Genomic DNA, 17,608 nt, shown 5'->3' on the forward strand with positions numbered 1-17,608 from the left:
GGTGAAGCGATAATTATTGTTCATTAGATCATTTTTTATGGGGCCGTAAAATTTTAGGAGATTCGAGACATGTCGCCCAAATTGATGCAGATCGCGTGGACTATCGCACAAGAAAATCTACGAATCGTCCTGAAAACTTGTTTTATAGAACCTAAACGCCAAAAAATGATGATCAATCATGGCGAATCGATGACTATTTTCTATCAGCTCGTTTCTAATGGGCCCATAAAATTTTAAGCGATTTGGTGCTAGTCGCCCGAATTCATGAAAGATGGCGTGGACATTAGCACGCGAAAAATCGAAAATCGTGTTGATTTCTATTTTGTGGTCCTAAAATACCAAAAACAAGGAAGGGTCGTTGAGAAGTAGTGACTTTTGTTTATTAGGTCATTTTTGATAGGCTCACAAAATTTTAGGCGATTTGGGGCCGACCGCCGGAATTCATGAAGATGGTGTGGATATTAGCACAAAAATATTGGAAATCATGCTGAATTCCTGTTTTATGGCCCAAAACCGCCAAAAAGCAAGGTTTTCACACATGGAGAATTAATAGCGATTGTTCATTAGGTCATTTCTTATGGGCCCATAAAATTTTATGTGATTTGGTATTGGTCGCCCCATTCATGAAGATGGCGGGGACATTAGCACACGAAAAATCGAAAATTGTGCTGAATTCATGTTGTGTGGCCCTGAAACTAGGGGTGGGCATAAAATCCGAAAAATAAAATTTCAAGCCTGACCGAATTAATTCGTTATTTCGATATCGTTTTATTCGGTATCTCGGTATCAGTATTTCGGTACGGTCCTCGGTATTGAGGTTTCGATATTTCGAAATATTGAATTATTTAATAGATGAGTATACTCAAGCAAAACATAAGCATGTGATGAATACAATTTTTTACTTTTCTTGCCAAAATAAAGAGTGGATGTCTACCTCTCCTCCAATAAATGAAACCTAATCCATAAACAATATATCCAATTACAAGGAGAAAATCTCAAGTTTTGAGAATTTTCTAACTGTTATTCCGAATTGTCACAGATTTTGCATCTTAGGCTTCATATGTTTCATTCTTGTAATCAGGATAAGTTCAAAGGAGAAAGCAATCTATTTCAAGTGTTGCAAAGTCTTGACTGTTCCCTAAGGACCATAACAGTGCTTTCCTATTTCAAGTGTTGGTGTTGAAAATGTTTTTAGCAAAAAAAATGAAAAGTTAAAAACTGTTATGGCCAGCTATGTTTAATGTTTTACACCAATGCAAAAGTCATTTCAGTTTAGTTTGATTGGCTACCGAAATCGTACCGAATCAAACACGAAATACCGAACCATACCAAACTAGTTTGGTACGATATTTGGTTTGCACAATAAATTTACCGAATACCGAAGTACCGAACCGTAGTTCTTAATACCGTACAAGTACCGAACGCCCAGTCGCCCACCCTTACCTAAAACGCCAAAAAATAAGGAATGGACATGGAGAACCATTGTCTATTATTCATTAGGTTATTTCTGATTGACCCACAAAATTTTCGGCGATTCGGGGTCGGTTTCCCGAATTCATAAAGATGGCATGGATATTAGCACATGAAAAATCAAAAATCACACTGAATTCCTGTTTTATGACCCCTAAAATAGCAAAAAATGAGGAACTATCATGAAGAAGCATGGTCTATTTTTCATTACGTCGTTTTGTACGAGGCCAAAATATTTTAGACAATTCGAGGCTAGTCGCCCGAATTCATGAAAATAGCGTGGACATTAGCATATGAAAATCGAAAATCATGTTGAATTCCAGTTTTATGGTCTTAAAACACCAAAAAACGAGGAATAACTAGGGAGAAGCAATGACTATTGTTCATTAGGTCGTTTCTGATGGGCCCACAAAATTTTAGGTGATTCGGGGCCGGTTGCCCAAATTCATGAAGATGGCGGAGACATTAGCACACGAAAAATCAGAAATCATGTTGAATTCTTGTTTTATGGCCCTAAAACGCCAAAAAAATTAGGAACAGCCATGGAGAAGCAATGACTATTATTCATTAAGCCATTTTTATGGGCCCACAAAATCTTAGGTGATTGGGGGTCGGTCTCCCAATATACCATGAACATTAGCACACGAAAAATCGAAAATCGTGCTTAATTCCTGTTCTATGACTCTAAGACGCCAAAAAAAAAAAGAACGGTCATGGAGAAGTGATGATTACTTTTCATTAGGTTGTTTCTAATGGGCCCACAAAATTTTAGGCGATTCGGAGCCTGTCGCTCGGATTCGTGAAGATGACATGGACATTAGCATACAAAAAATTTGAAATCGTCCTGCTTTATGGCCCTATAACGCCAAAAATAAGAGAAATGTTCATGGCGAAGATATGTAATTCTAACTGTAGGGGCTGTTTTAGTTTTGCATCATAGTATGAGTGGCTTGAAGTTAGTGTCATTGTTTTTTGGTTTATGGGGTTTTGCATCATATCTCTATCAACAGTACCTTAACGGTTTGGAGCCAAATGCTGCCGAAACTAGAACCTCTGATGATGTTAATGAGGCCTCTGCTGAAACTTTTGAAGAACTTTTCTGTTGATAGCTTGTAAAGTTTTTACATCTACAAGTCTAAATGCTACATTGATGCGCGTGTAAATAGTTTGATTTCCCCTTCACCTCCCAAGTTTGAATTACTTTGTGGATGTATAGAACGAAAAAATAAAAATAAAAATTGTTTATTAAGAGCCTTCACGAGTATAAGATTGGGGCTAGGTTGCTTTTTTTAATCTGTTAGCTTTTCCAATAAATGTTTTTTAAAAAAAAAAAAAAAAAAAGGCAAAACGGCTTTGTATGTTTTAATTCTGTCTAATTCTGCTCTTGTTTAGGTGGAGATTGTATAGTTTTTTCAAGGTTACATGCCTGATATTATATGCAAGCAGGTGAGCTGGTCATTGCCTATGTGGGTTGGTTCAAATGTAACACAAATGGATATATGATACTTAAGGGTGTTCATAAAAATCCGAAAATCCGAACCAAATCGAAAATCAAATCAAACCAACTAAAAAAAACCGATACTTTTTGGTTTAGTTTGGTTTTGGTATTGAAATTTAAAAACCGATCAAATTTGGTTTGGTTTTTGTTTTAATTAAAAAAAACCGAACCAAACCGAATATAGGAGTAGCTATTTTAAATTTATTATTACATCTATATATATGTATACTTTTATACAAAGTTTTAAAATTTTTATAGTAAATATTAATTGTTTGCACTTTTAGTATAGTCCTTTACCTTTACATTCTAGGTTAATTGATAGTTTTTTTTTGTTAAGTGTAAGAATCTATTTCATGTTAAAAATAATATATTTTTAATTGAGTCCTTAAATTATTCATCATTATTTGATTCAATTATCATCAATATATATTGGTAAATAATAGATTTTTCAAAGGACAATTGATTTGATAGTGTTACGTTGAAAATGTGGTCGCCGAAATGTGTGTTTGGTAGTGTATATCTTATATTTAAGAAAAAACCGACAAATAACCGAAAAAACCGAAAAACCGATATAAACCGAATCGAGAAAAAACCGACTTAATTGGTTTGGTTTGGTTCTAATATTTGAAAAACTGAATTACTTGGTTTGGTTTCTTTTTAGGGAAAAACCGATCCAAACCGAACCATGAATACCCCTAATGATACGTGTCGTTAGGTACATAACCTAGTTGACCTTGTGTCGATGGTGGTATAGTGTTTCCGGTGAAAGGTAAAGGAGGATTTTCTTATGCTCTTAGCCTTTTTTTAGGCCCCGGGAAGAACTGAGGCTGTTGAGGATTCAAAGGATCTGCAGAAGGTGGCTGAGCCAAAATTTGAGAAGAATTCTTTCCCTGCAGCATTCCTTTTGTGAAGCAAGAAATTTTAGAAGGCGCGTAACAAGTGACATGTGATGCATTAGGAGTACCTCTGCACAATTTTTTATCATAAAGCTTTATAAAATGAGAGCAGCTGCTACAAGACATCTGACAGTGTCAAGTAGGGTGGATGACAATAACCTGCAAACAAATTCTCCACTTTGGTTAAGGACAACCCGTCTTCCTGAGCCGAGGGTCTATTGGAAACAGCCTTTCTACTCCCTCGGAGTAGGGGTAAGGTGTACACACTACCTTCCCCATACCTCACTTGTAGGATTTTACTGGGTTGTTATTGTTGTTGTTTGGTGCAGGACAAACCATTTACATCTTCATGCTGATTCCCTCAGACTACCCTTTCTAAAGACAGCACAGTGACTTTCTCAATGCTCTTAGCTATGTATTCTATTAATATCAGAATAATGCTTGTGAAAATGTTGAATTCTCTAAATAGCATTAGAATAGTGGTAGTACAAAGAATTAAGAAACATGTATACTGTGTGAAATATGAGTAGAGAATGAGTTGCCAAAATCTCGAGTTAACCTAACCTGCAATTTGACCATTTACAAGCCGGCTACCTCATTCACATCAAGGACTATATTTAGAGAATCTCCTCCATTCAAATCATGTGAAATTTTGGACTATCAAGTTGGAGTAATAGTCGGAGTTCATTAGTATCCCCAGTATTCACAGGATGCAAATCTTTGCCAAGCTCCTCATAGTAACAAGTTATCGGCTGTTCTGCACAGTCGCCTGGCTTAGTGAGGCCAGACTTCTTTTGGCTGATAATGTCCGTGTCATGAATCTATTCTATGTAATGTCAGATGAATAAGTAGTAGCCTCATTATGGTGCCTCTAAAGGAGAACGTAGGACAGGCGTATATCATGAGATTCATAGATGATGGTAATTAGCAATTTGGCTAATGAGCCATTAGCAATCATCAGCCTCATGATTTTCTCTTCAAAGAGCAATATTACCATCAGATTTAAACCTTTGGAGGCAAGGGCACTTCAGCCAGTGAAGAAATAAGATCTTCTCGTGATTGGGATCTCCTGCTCTGGAGACGTTGTTGGCTTCTGTGTGGGGACCAGAAGGAACCCGTGCTACTACTTTCAAATTGCATCTGACCCAAGCTCCCTGATGAAAAACTATGTGCGACACTGCTAGATGATGAATATAAAGAAGATTCAGTGAGCTGGATACCATTGCCACCGAAACCATGCCCAGTGTCAAATGGTCTCTGTTGTGTATTAGCGACTGTTGGACTGAGTGGCATTTTCACTCTTCCTTCACCTGAAAGACAAATTGGCGTGATCTAAGAAAGGATATCTGAGAAATAGTGCTAATAGTAACAGCAATATAAAAGCGAACTATAAAGTGTTAAGTCGATTTTTCAACTCATAATTAGTAAGGCACAGAGATCTCAATATAGGAACCGTGGAAATAGGTCAAATTCATTGCTCCTTAAATATCAAGACGGTGTCATAAGTATGTTTGTTATCTATATGACTCAAAAACTGGTGTTACCTTCTCACTCTAATCCACAACAATTATTGATTATTCTTACCAAAAGGTAATCTTCCTGAGCCAGTACTAATAGTTTAAACAGAATTGCTCCTTTAGAAGATGACGGTCTATGACAACAAGAAAAGATCATAAGTTAGAGGAAACTGTCTACGCTGGAGGCATAAAAAACTCCATTCAACTCCACTTTGCTGAAGCCTTAATATGACAATTAGCATTAACAACTGGTATAAAGGCAATTGTTGTGTATATTTAGTGTGACTTCATTTCTGAAGCCATCATTTTTTTATAATCAGTGAAATTATCATATTTTGTTCCAAATTAGACTTTGAAATTAGTACTGTCAGAGATGTATAATTCAAGCTAGTATAAAAAGCTTCCAATAAACAGATAAATGGGGCACAGAGGTGAACTTGATTTCAAAAGAGCTTCCTACCCATAAAAGCGATGATATTTTTGTTTTGATTTCCCTAACAAGGACAGCGATGGACATATTCTAAACTAGAATAGCACGGTACACATGATTTTCAGAAGAAATTACCTGTAATAACAGGACTCCACCGCCTGAAACTGAAAGGAGCTGGAATGTTGATTATAGATGTGGATGAAGCACTATTATTCCCAAAAAGGGGAAGATATTGCCTACGGAAGAACCTGGGCATCCACTTCCCAACACAAGATAATGCACAAAGAAGAACAGCTAATGAAGCAAACAAAATAGCAAAAAGAATAATTGGGTGCATCTTCATGAGCAATAGCTTGTAACTAATAAATTCCACCCCAGTTGAAACTGCCTTTCCAGCTTCCAACAGTGCAACACCTAGCGTCCAAGTAATACTTCCGGAACCAATGGTTACCTGACTATCAGTAATGTGCAAGCCTTCTCTCAACAAAAAGACAACATATGGTGCCCTGAAGCAATACTGTTCTATGAAAGGCTGAGGTGCAACACTAGTCTTTGCGATATCCCAAGTCTTCTCACAAAATTCCTGACCCTTTTCTAATACATCATCCAGCGCAGCATCAGGGGTCAAGTTGAAAAAACGATATACCACGTAAAAACCAGACATACCATAGAACTGGCCATAAGGACGAGGAAGATTTTCTGCAAGAGCACAGGGCTGCAACTCACAATCAATTCCTGGATTTTTGCCAGACCATTCAGACAAATTGACAGCAACTTTTGCAAGTGAATTGCATTCTTCCCATTTTGGAGCTCCAACAAGCTGAACACGAACTCCAGGCTTTCCCCCTTTACCAGAAACTTCTCTCCCAGTGGTAGGATTACCACCTTCTTGGTATAGGGAAACACAATGAGTACAGATATATTGCTCCTTGTAACCAGAATTCAAACACGGATGCTTGATCTCAATGTTTCCACTGGTGAGATCTGCATTACTGATCTTGGGAAGCCTCTTGAGAAGCTGAACTACAGACTTGTCAAAAGCATCATTCAGGCCATATCCTGCTAAGGAATAAGCAGTAAGATGATGATTAACTGCACCAATATTCAGCTCTAAGCTAGTTTCATCAGGGAGATTTTCCTTGCTCTCAAAAGTAACCTGCAACGATGAGCCACCTAAGTCAAGTGCACCAAATGTTCCTTTTTTAGGTTTTGCCCCCAATATACCGGTGTGGTAATTCATAGCTATCCATCCATAATAGGCTTCCTCCATGCCAGTGATAGTTTTAACCCATTCTCTCTTGCACATAAAAGGCGAACTTTTTAAAATGGACCAAGCATTGTTGAGAAGCCATTCTGAATCTGAATTTGGCAGCCTGCGGACCCCAGCCGTAGCATAAAGATAGAGATAAGTAGATTTATGCGCATGCTTGGGGATTTGCTTCACTGCCCACTTAATTAGTGGCTTGATTGCTTTTCTCAAGCCAGATGTGTTGTGCACCAATTTGTCAAATCCAGGTTCTGTCTCCATTCTGTTGTAAGCCCGTCCACTCTGTAATCTTGAGTTTCTCTGGAAACCCTCTGGCAGTGATCTCAATACAATAGGGAGATCGCTATCTTTTTTATAGTTAGGGGATGATTGATATACATAAACACGAGTCCCAGTACTACCACAATCAAGCACAACATAAAACTTTGACTCTCCGCGGAATAAATTAAGATAAAAAAACAACATATATAAGAGAAATGCAACCAATAGCAAGCAGAGGAGAACTAAGATAACTCGCTTCCATTTCGTTCGTGCAGAATTGACTGCTGGTGACCCCTTCACCTTGGAGAAGCTTGTACCCAAATTTTCTCTCTTGAAAAGATTTAGCCGTTTTAAATTAGTTGAACCCCTCTCTATTTCAGGGTTAAGATCACCATCTTCCAGATCAAGCCGCCGGTATGCAGAAAGATCCTGAAGGGATGAGGAAAGTCTCAACTTGTTCTTCTGATCTAAGCTAGAAATATTAAGTGAACCTGGCAGAGGTGGTAACCCCGATGATGGATATGGAGTGCTAGACGTCTTTGGGTTCGAAAAACGAGCCACTGCAGCGGAAACAATTTCTGTAACTTTGTTAAGCACCATGCTTGCACTACAAATTCTAAGCAAAGTTACTCTTCACGCCAGAGTTTTCTAGTCCATTCTTGCATTGTACATGAAAAGCTTATTGACTATCATCATACAGTAGATAAGTCAGCCGCATAAGCATAGCACATGATACACCAACGGGACCTGTAAGGGAAGAGTGTCCTGCAGGGATTATCCCAGAAAGAATAACGAAATATTAAAAATGAATCAAAATCATTTGAATGCGGTGTAATGGTAAGGAGAATCAAAGAGGGGCTATGGCCGTAGATCTCCAGTATCTACATCATGCTTCAGTAATTAAGTTAGTATGTGTTTAATGGCACCCACACGTGAAGCAACTCAACTGAAGATGAACCAAAAAGACCTATCACATCGAAGTATATGCTCAATTACAGCATATGCACCAAGTCATTGACACAGTATTTCTATGTGCGTCCCCTTGCTTAACTCTAAATATACGAGCTTCGCATAGCCAGCCTCAAGTCCAAATAAAGAAGATGAGTGGTGGTTGGTTGACAGACAATGTAAAAATGGTCATACTACCATGAATCCTCCAAATATTTTATTCTTTTGTACACAAATAGTGCGGAATAGATATAGAGTATTCATACAGCCGGCCCCAACTAGTATGGGACTGTGACTTCTTTTTTGTTAGGTAAAGTTTTATACGGGACTGCGAACTAGTCGATTCAAACATCTCCAACCTTCATTTTTCCTAGAATTTTGCACTAGTAATATAAACATTTTACCCGTATGGATTTTAAAAATAAGAAGATAAACATGCCACCACGGATAGATCAAATAAATTACACCACGGGAAATCCATGATTTGAATTCATGATGCCACTAAACCCGCTGACCATTTGAGTTACTCGATTCGCAATTTCATATTTATACATGTAGGAGCATAGAAATCGAGGAGGACGAGAGGGCTATGCGTAAGATGAGCAGGGGCAGAGCGACGAGCCAGATGAAATTCCAATGGAATTTTGGAAGCACTTGGGTGGGGCAGGCTTGGAGTGGCTTGCCGGGTTGTTTAACGTTATTTTTAGGATGAACTATGAAGAAGATGCCAGAAGAATGGCAGTGGAGTATGATGATTCAATTATACAAGAACAAAGGTGATATCCAAAATTGCAACAACAATAGGGGCATCAAATTACTTAGTTATACTATGAAGGTTCGGGAAAGGGTGGTGGAAATGGCTGGATTCACAAGTTATTCCCAAGAGAGGAAGTTACAAGTTTCTTGGGTCTATGATCTAAAGGAATGGAAAGATTGACGAGGATGTCACACACCGCATCGGAGCCGGGTGGATGAAGTGAAGGCTAGCATCCCGTGTCTTGTGTGATAAGACTGTGCCACCGAAACTCAAAGGTAAGTTCTACAGAGTGGTGGTTAAACCGACTATGTTGCACGGGGCAAAGTGCATATCAGTCAATAATTCACATATCCAGAAGATGAAAGTAGCAAAAATGAGAATGTTGAGATGGATGTGCGAGCATACCAGATTGGATAAGATTAGGAATGAAGATATCGGGATGAAGGTGGGAGTGGCCCGCGTGGAGAACAAGATGTAAGAAGCGAGACTGAGATGGTTCAGGCATGTGAAGAAGAGAAGCCCACATGCCCTAGTGAGGAGGTGTGAGTGGTTGGCTTTGATGGGTAGGAGTAGAGGCAGAGGGAGACCTAAAGGGGGAGAAGATCAAGAAGGACTTGTCGCAACTTCAGCTTACCGAGGACACAGCCCTTGATAGGAGGGTGTGGAGGTCGAGAATTAGGATAGAAAGTTAGTAGGCAGTCGAGTGTATTTTTGTTCCATACCCATGGTTTTAGGGTTAGTTTGGTAGTTCCTTGTCTTAGATTTCTAGTAGTTCATGTTGTTTCCCCATTATCTTTTACCTCGATTTCTTAGTATTTTGTTGTTGGTACAGCTTGTTGCTATTGTTTCCTTTGTCGTTATTGTTTTTCTGGCCTTCTTTGTTGATATTGCTTGCTTATACTCTTTCCTTTCATCTTTTTTGAGCCGAGGGTCTATCGGAAACGGCCTCTCTACCTCCCAGGATAGGGGTAAGGTCTGCATATACACTAACCTCCCCAGACCCCACGTGTGGGATTTCACTGGGTTGTTGTTGTTATTGTATACATATTTAGTAGATTTCTTAACACATACCCATGGTTTGAGCCAAAGTTACTGGGTTGAACTCAACCTAAAACTAATAATATACATCCGCCGCTGAATTAAACATAAACTTACCACTCATCACTTTATGCTCGAGTTTCTTGTAGCATATATAAAGCACATCTACATCATTACTCAAAAAGAATGGAAAATTCAATCAGTAAATTCAAATTCAGTGTGAATCCGTATATCATTATTTCTTAATCTTTTCGAAATAAAATACCTACATTTAAACACTACATAAAAGTACGATAATCACAATCTTTCTTTTGTAGTTAAAATGCCATTATTTTTGGGCCGAATTTCAGTATCAACATTTCAGCATTAATCAACTAGATCTCATAAAATCATACAAATCCTAAAATGATTCTAAAACAGTAAATAAATTCGTGAAAATGCATATGAAAATCGGTAAATTTACTTACGGATCGGTAAAAAATCGTTTGATGGAGTAGAAAGGAGTGTGACTCGTTTGGCTGTTACCCTCAGTTTTGAGAGATCGTGAAGAAGGCTTTGAAAATGAAACAGATCTAAAAGGAGATTTGCTTTATAAATAGAACTGAAGAAATTTACCAACCAAACAGGTCTTGGTCGTTGTTTACGCTTGTTCAAAACCTTTTTCCCAATTGTTTTAAATTAAGACGGAAAATGGTGAATTTTATCTAATATATTTGAAATTACTTTATTTAATCTCATCCCCATTTATTGGGGGGGGGGGGTCTTAATTTAGCCATTAACCCATAAGGAGACTCTAACTTAGAAAATAATTTTAAATTGTAGCCAAAAAGTGAAGGAGTAAATTTATGATTATATTTTTTCTCAAGAAATTTAGATATATGAAGTTCACTCATTTAAGCTCCAGCTATGTTAATAGCAAAGGACAAATAGGAGATACTTTTCTTATTTCAATGGTATAAAAGGATCAAAAAAAATTAACAATGAATGAAGCTGAAATTTTTTGAATAATACATAATTAAATTTTAGCATTTTTACTTTTTAATATATGCATATAACTTCTTTTAAAATTATTGTATAGAAAATGTTCAAGGATTAAAATAAAAAAGTAATGTACGCTTTTGTAGTTAAGATTATTCAAAATAAGATTAACTAAAATATATTGACAGTTATAAAGGTTTTACACTAAAATATTATTATTGTTCGAAACCCCAGTTATGGGATTATACTGAGGTTTTGTTATTGTTGTTGTTTGAAACATACCTCTCTTCAATCTATGTTAACTATATGAAAATGATTGTAATTCACTTTTAATAATATAATACTATTGATATTCTTAACATGTCATCAATAAAAATTAACCGCTTTGGAATAATGTGTTATGAATTCAACTCTCAATATTTATACTTAGATAACTCATAAAGAATTTCACTTGTATAATTTCACTGGATTTGTCATTATTGTTGTTCAGAACCGGTCAAAGAATCTCTTTCAACATTGTTAACAATGTACTCTCATCTCAATTTGTTTAACGGATTTATTTTATCAAACTTTAAAAGTTAAGTCATATTTGATCGATTAATTTTCTCATACCTAACTGATAAAAATATTATAAATTTAATGTTAATTAAATTTCTCTTAATTAAAAATCTCAAGAAAAAAAAAAGAAATACCAAACGTGCGTTGCTCGGTGACACGGTTACATGGGAATGAAGAAAAGATTAAAAGTAATAGACCAAAAATCCCGCCAGCATTTTTACCGTTAGGCTGTTTGAGTCAAAATAATGACGTCGTTCCGGATGCATAAAATCCATGACATCTTTTTACAGATAAGTCATGAGTTTTGAATTGGCAGTTAGCAGTTTGTCGGTTGTCTATTGGCCACTGGACCACCGATACATACAATGTTAGTGCTCTATCCAAATACAAGAAAACTGGAGAATAAAATGTATACATATATGTTTATCTCGTAGAACGATACAGTTGAATTTATATGTGATTTATAGATAAACGAATTGATTTGATCCCAAAATGATAAATAAATTAAATAAAATGCAAGACTTAGCAGATAGCATGGTTCTGGGAGCAGAGCTTCCGAGTACAGTAATACAAATATCGATAGACAAGAAATAAAGTATTATTGAGCTCTAAATTAGCTATCAATATTAGATTTCGAAAAACAAAGTGAACATATGATTAGTGTAGATTTAGAGGGCTGAAACAAATATTGAACCCCCTTTGTCGGAAAATTACATAGTGCATATAAGGCAAAATCTGTTTTGTGCATCTATATACGTCCTCCGTTTCAATTTATGTGAAATTATTTGACTGAGTACGGAGTTTAAGAAAAAAGAGAAGACTTTTGAACACGTGGTGTACAATGAGTCACATATATTTTATGTGGTTATAAATCATTATATAAAGGTAAATTGTTCTCAAATATGGAAATGGGTCATTCTTCTTAGCACAGACTAAAAGGAAAATATATAGGTTCAAATAAATTGAAACGAGAGGACTATTATATTTTGAATCCCCTTGACACAATCCAAAAGCATAGTTATGTGTTCAAGGTGGTTCAAAACCTTTGTAAGGTCGCCAGTTCAATTCCCACTTTCCATAGTAAAAGGACAGCCCGCATAAGACATCTCGCGTTCACGCAGGATCCGGGGAAGGGCCGCACCCAGGGGCGTGACATAGACAGTCTAACCTAATGCAAAAAATAGTTACTGCTTCCACGGTCCATAATCTTTTTTAATTTTTTTCTTTTCTTTTTTGAACCCCCTCAGCGGAATTAATCCTTCTTTCACCACTACGTGTGACATTTAACTTTATAGAACGTATATCGGTTGTGGTATCAGATGAATAGAATCTATTGTAGATATGAAATTTGCTAATTTTCAGAGGGAGCAAATGTTTGACTCAAAAGATATTGGACTTTTTTTCGACAAATCAATCAAAGATGAAGGGGCAAATCGTAGTCAAACTTTAATTGATTCCAGACCAAGAGATTTCATAATAATAAATGTGTAGGGGATGACGAAAGTATCGACAATCTCATTAAGATTGAATATTGCTTCTTCCTCAGTCCCTGAGGAAAGAATATTACAATTGCTTTTTTCTGTACAAGATACAAGAATGAAGCTTTTTTTTATTTTCCTTCTGTTGGAAAAATGGAGAGAAGACCCTTCTTTGAAAGCCTTCCTGGGCTATATATTTATATAATTAAAATTCCTTCACCCTCAGCGTGACTTGACGCGCTCGGGCCAGTGGTGCGTTCTGGTCGTGATTCCAAGCATTGCTCTTTTTGATTTGTTGGATATTGTGGAGGAGAAATAAAGTGGACTCTATTGACTTTTATTACCCGATTGCTAAAAAGGAGTCGTGGGCAACCTGATCGGGGTGGTCAGATTTTAACCAATACAGTTAGTCTCTCCGTCAGTCGGGGCCATCCTTTGTCAGGCTCGACGGATGGATCATGTTTGCAGCGTAGTCGAGAGGAATCTGACCCCTAACTTTCTGTTCCTTAGTCGTGTTTTGTGGACTTTTTGGCGGAGTGGAAGTGTTGTTTCGATACTTGTGGATCGTTGCAATGGATTCGGAATCAAAACTCCGGTTGGCAATGAAGCGTTAATTCGTGGATGCCACCATTATGACACACGTTCCTGGGAAACTGAAACGTTTCGTGCCCTATCAGATTCAAATGGCGACTCTTGGGTTTCGTGCTCGAGGAATTTATGTCTCTTATAAATAGGGAAACATGTCATTTGATTAATTCACTTCATCATTCATTTGAAAGAGTTCTTCAGATATCGCTTTTTCTGATACCCTGAATTCTTGCTCACCTTCTTGCTCACTGCAACCTTTAATCTTTTCTTCGTATCACTTCTTTCGGAGAGTTTTCTGCTAAAAATGCCCGGCAATTCTTCTCGTGATAATCTTCCTGCCGCTAATCCGGTAACAAAGAGCTATGTTCAGGCCACCGGAGAAGTGGATGCGGTAGAGGATGAGGACATTCCCTCGATAGATGAAATTCTGCCTCGCCCAGGGAGGGACGCGACTGACTTCAGTTTCGGCGGTGGAGCGAAGTCGGAACACGTCGCTTCCGTTGTGAGGGAAAGGGGAATTGTAGAGTTGAGGGAACGGTGAGGAATCCCCAGTTTCATCGAGATTCGGCCGGCGGAGGGGTAGTGACCTCCCCGGATATTGTGTGTTCTACGCCTACCCCTTTATCGTAGGGTACTCACTTCCTCTCCCCATGTTGATGGTAGATTTCTGCCGCTACTACGAGGTGTGCGTGCTCAACTTTCTCCTTATTTGTACAAGTTATTTCTCATGCTGCTCAAATATGCGGAACTTGCCGGTCGTGAGGTCACTTTGGGCCATATGCTTAGCATTTTTGCTCCACAACGGATTCGAGGTATAATGATTCATGCGCGTGCTCGGGGATCAAAAGGTCTAGTGGTAAAGATGGACGATAGAACCAATCGTCATTTGTATGAAAATTACTTTAATGTGCGGACTGAACATATTGTGGCAGACCCGGCGGGATTCCTCGAGAGATGGAACTTTGCCCGTAAGTTTGCGTCTTTATTAATGAAATGTTCGACCATTTTTCACAGATGCTAAACTGCTTTGTTTTTCTGCAGCTGAGAGATTGCCCCCACCGCCTGTTGAAGGGATTCGCAAATGGGTGGAGGCCATTCTTCCCCACACATTGGGAGTTCGTACCTGGTAGACTTTCCATGAGAGGTTTGGACACAGGCCTCTTACATGTGAGATGACGTCTTTATCTACTGTTCCCCCATTTATTGTTGTTTAGCCTCTTATGAATCATTCGTCGTTGTCAGGGAGGATGCAGAGAGCAAGGGCCTCTCAGCTAGCCTTTCGCCAGCCGGTCGCATCCGCTCGTCTTGTCGCTGCACCTGCTGCACGCCCTTTGTTGAGAGCTGCTTCAGTTGAATCTGCGGTCTTGGTTACTCCAACAAGGGCCGCTTCTCAGGACGAGGTCCTGACCAGTGTCGTCTGTCCTACGAACGAGTCATCGTCGACTGGGGAGGAGGAAGGGCCATCAAAGAGATGGAGAGTAGAGTTTTAGATGGGGACTCCGATAGTGATTCACCTAGATGATTCTCCCCCGAAGGGCTCAGGAGAAGGTGTTGCTGCGGCGTCTTCCATAGAGGCGGAGCGGATTGTTGAAATTAGCGCCGACAGTCAACGCTCAGAAACTCCGGCTGCCGCTATGGCTCAGCCATAAGTCCCTGTTGTTACTGGAGATCAACGCCTTGTCATGGTAGAGAACCAGACCTCTGGCGCCGCTATTGTGATTTCAGACGTGCCCTCCTCTTCTGTAGCAGATCGTGCTCGTTCTTCGACAACAGAAAGGGGAAAAGGCGTGATGGTTGATGAGTATGAGTCCGAGTCAGACCTGGATCCTGATGATGTCAGGATGTTCGATGAGGGCCTTACTCATTCGGTAGTTCACGCTGGTGGCTCGGCTCGTATTTTTCAGATCCCTTCCGGCGTTAACCTCTTGGTGGAGGGGGAGGATCTGGTGCAGCAATTCATCCTTCTATGTTCAGAAGCTGAGAATGAGTCCCTTCGGGATATCCCCGATACTGAGTTGAGGGATGAGGTGGCCCTCATGGGCTTGAGGGTACGTTGCATTTTGTTTTTGCTTTAGGCTTTTCTTATTCGAAAGTATTAGTTTAACCCCGTCCTTATGAATTTCAAACATATATGGTGGAGGTAGAAAGCATTCGCAGGACCAACGTCCGGGCAAAGATTTTCTTGAAGATGCTGGAGAAGTACCGTCGCTACCGCGATAGATGTCGCGAGATGCATGAGCGGCGGAGGACGCATCCCCGTAATCGGGCTCTTGGAGAGGAGTTGGAAAAAAGGGACCAGGAATTGATGCAAACGATCCATAGTAAGAGTGAACTCGAGCAGCAGCTTCGCATCAAGGATGAGGAGCTTGAGTTGGGCAAGGGGATCGCGGCGGAGTTTGAGCATTTGCAGGGTAGGTTGAGGTCAATAAAGTCAGAGATGGACTAGAACTTGGTCAAGGTTGAGGCGGTGAGTATAGAGTGGATGAGAAAGTTGACCGCGATGGAGAGCAAAGTCGCTGGTTTGGAGAACATTGAGAGAGCTTGGTCTGAGGCTTTGGCGAGGGCAGTGGCCTTGGAGGACACCATCCGCGTACTCCAATCTGAACAGGAGTCGGAGAGAGCGACAACTAGCCTTAGGGAGGTGAGGCTCGAGGAACGATTGGAACGATTGATCAGGAGACATCGATTCTGGGAGATCGAGTCGCGGCCTTGGAGGCAGAAAATGCACGACTATAGGCCCAGGTTGTGTCGTCCTCCGCTGTTGTTCCTCGCCAAATGCATGAGATCTAGGTTTATGCTGAAGCCCAGCGGGACATCTATAAGAGTTTGTGGGAGGAGGGCACCGTGGCCGAGGCTGATTACGAGGAAACGCGAGTGAAGGCTCGTGAGGCTCGCATCAACTGTGGATACGATGCGGCGACACCCGAAGCTAATGATGAGCCTCGTGGAGATGGTGACGATAGTAGAGATGATGATGGCGGTGATGACGCCGGATAAAGAGTGTTGTCCTTTGTTTTTATTTTTATTTTATTTGTTGATTGTCGTCTGTTCGTTCCGTCTTCTTTCTCTCTTCTTCTTTCCTCTTTTTTTTTATTGGTTGGTCTGGGCCATATGTAAGCGGCGATAGACCGCACTATGACATTTCATAAATAAAAGTTTCCTTCTTCACTATTTGCCTTGTACTTCACTTTTTATTCTGACTATCCATGGCCTTGGAGCGAGACATAGGCTCGCCCGACGAGTCCCAATTTTTCTTTTCCTCCGGTGGTAGTCAAACTCTTTTCCTTTTTGGCAAAGGCCCTTGGCCTTAAAGGGAGTTATTTCGAACTTATCGAAATAACAACCCGTCGTCGTTTGAGCGAGGTTGAGCCTTCCTTTTTTCTTTGACGGCGAAGGCCCTTTGCCTTAAAGGGTGTTATTTCGAACTCATCGAAATAATAGCCTGTCGATGTTCGAGCGAGGTCGAACCTTTCCTTGTTCTTTGATGGCGAAGGCCCTTGGCCTTGAAGGGTGTTATTTCGAACTCATCGAAATAACATCCCGTCGACATTCGAGCGAGGTCGAACCTTTCCTTTTTCTTTGATGGAGAAGGCCTTTGGTCTTAAAGGGTGTTATTTCGAACTCATCGAAATAACGGTCCATTGACGTTCGAGCGAGATCAAACCTTTCCTTTTTCTTTGATGCCGAAGGCCCTTGGCCTTCAAGAGTGTTATTTCGAACTTATCAAAATAACAGCTCGTCGACGTTCGAGCGAGGTCGAACCCCTTCTTTCATTTGATGGTGAAGGCCCTTGGCCTTAAAGGGTGTTATTTCGAACTCATCGAAATAACAACCCGTTGATGTTCGAGCGAGGTCGATCCTTTCCTTTTTCTTTGATAGCGAAGGCCCTTGGCCTTAAAGGGTGTTATTTCGAACTCATCGAAA

The 17,608-nt window shown here is 39.6% G+C and overlaps 1 protein-coding gene across 1 annotated transcript; it reads right to left on the reverse strand.

The window, feature by feature from the left end:
- Positions 1–4,302: 4,302 nt before the first annotated feature.
- Positions 4,303–10,762, reverse strand: LOC107803368 (putative apyrase 7). The gene is made up of 3 exons (XM_075225717.1): positions 10,550–10,762; positions 5,947–8,104; positions 4,303–5,174 (listed from the first exon to the last, which is right to left on the reverse strand). The coding sequence occupies exons 2-3, from the start codon at positions 7,937–7,939 to the stop codon at positions 4,867–4,869; spliced, it is 2,301 nt and encodes a 766-aa protein (XP_075081818.1). The 5' UTR covers positions 7,940–8,104; positions 10,550–10,762; the 3' UTR covers positions 4,303–4,866.
- Between the last annotated feature and the right edge of the window lie 6,846 nt (positions 10,763–17,608).

Source organism: Nicotiana tabacum, chromosome 11 (genome assembly GCF_000715075.1).
Source record: "Nicotiana tabacum cultivar K326 chromosome 11, ASM71507v2, whole genome shotgun sequence".
NCBI classification, from domain to species: domain Eukaryota; kingdom Viridiplantae; phylum Streptophyta; class Magnoliopsida; order Solanales; family Solanaceae; genus Nicotiana; species Nicotiana tabacum.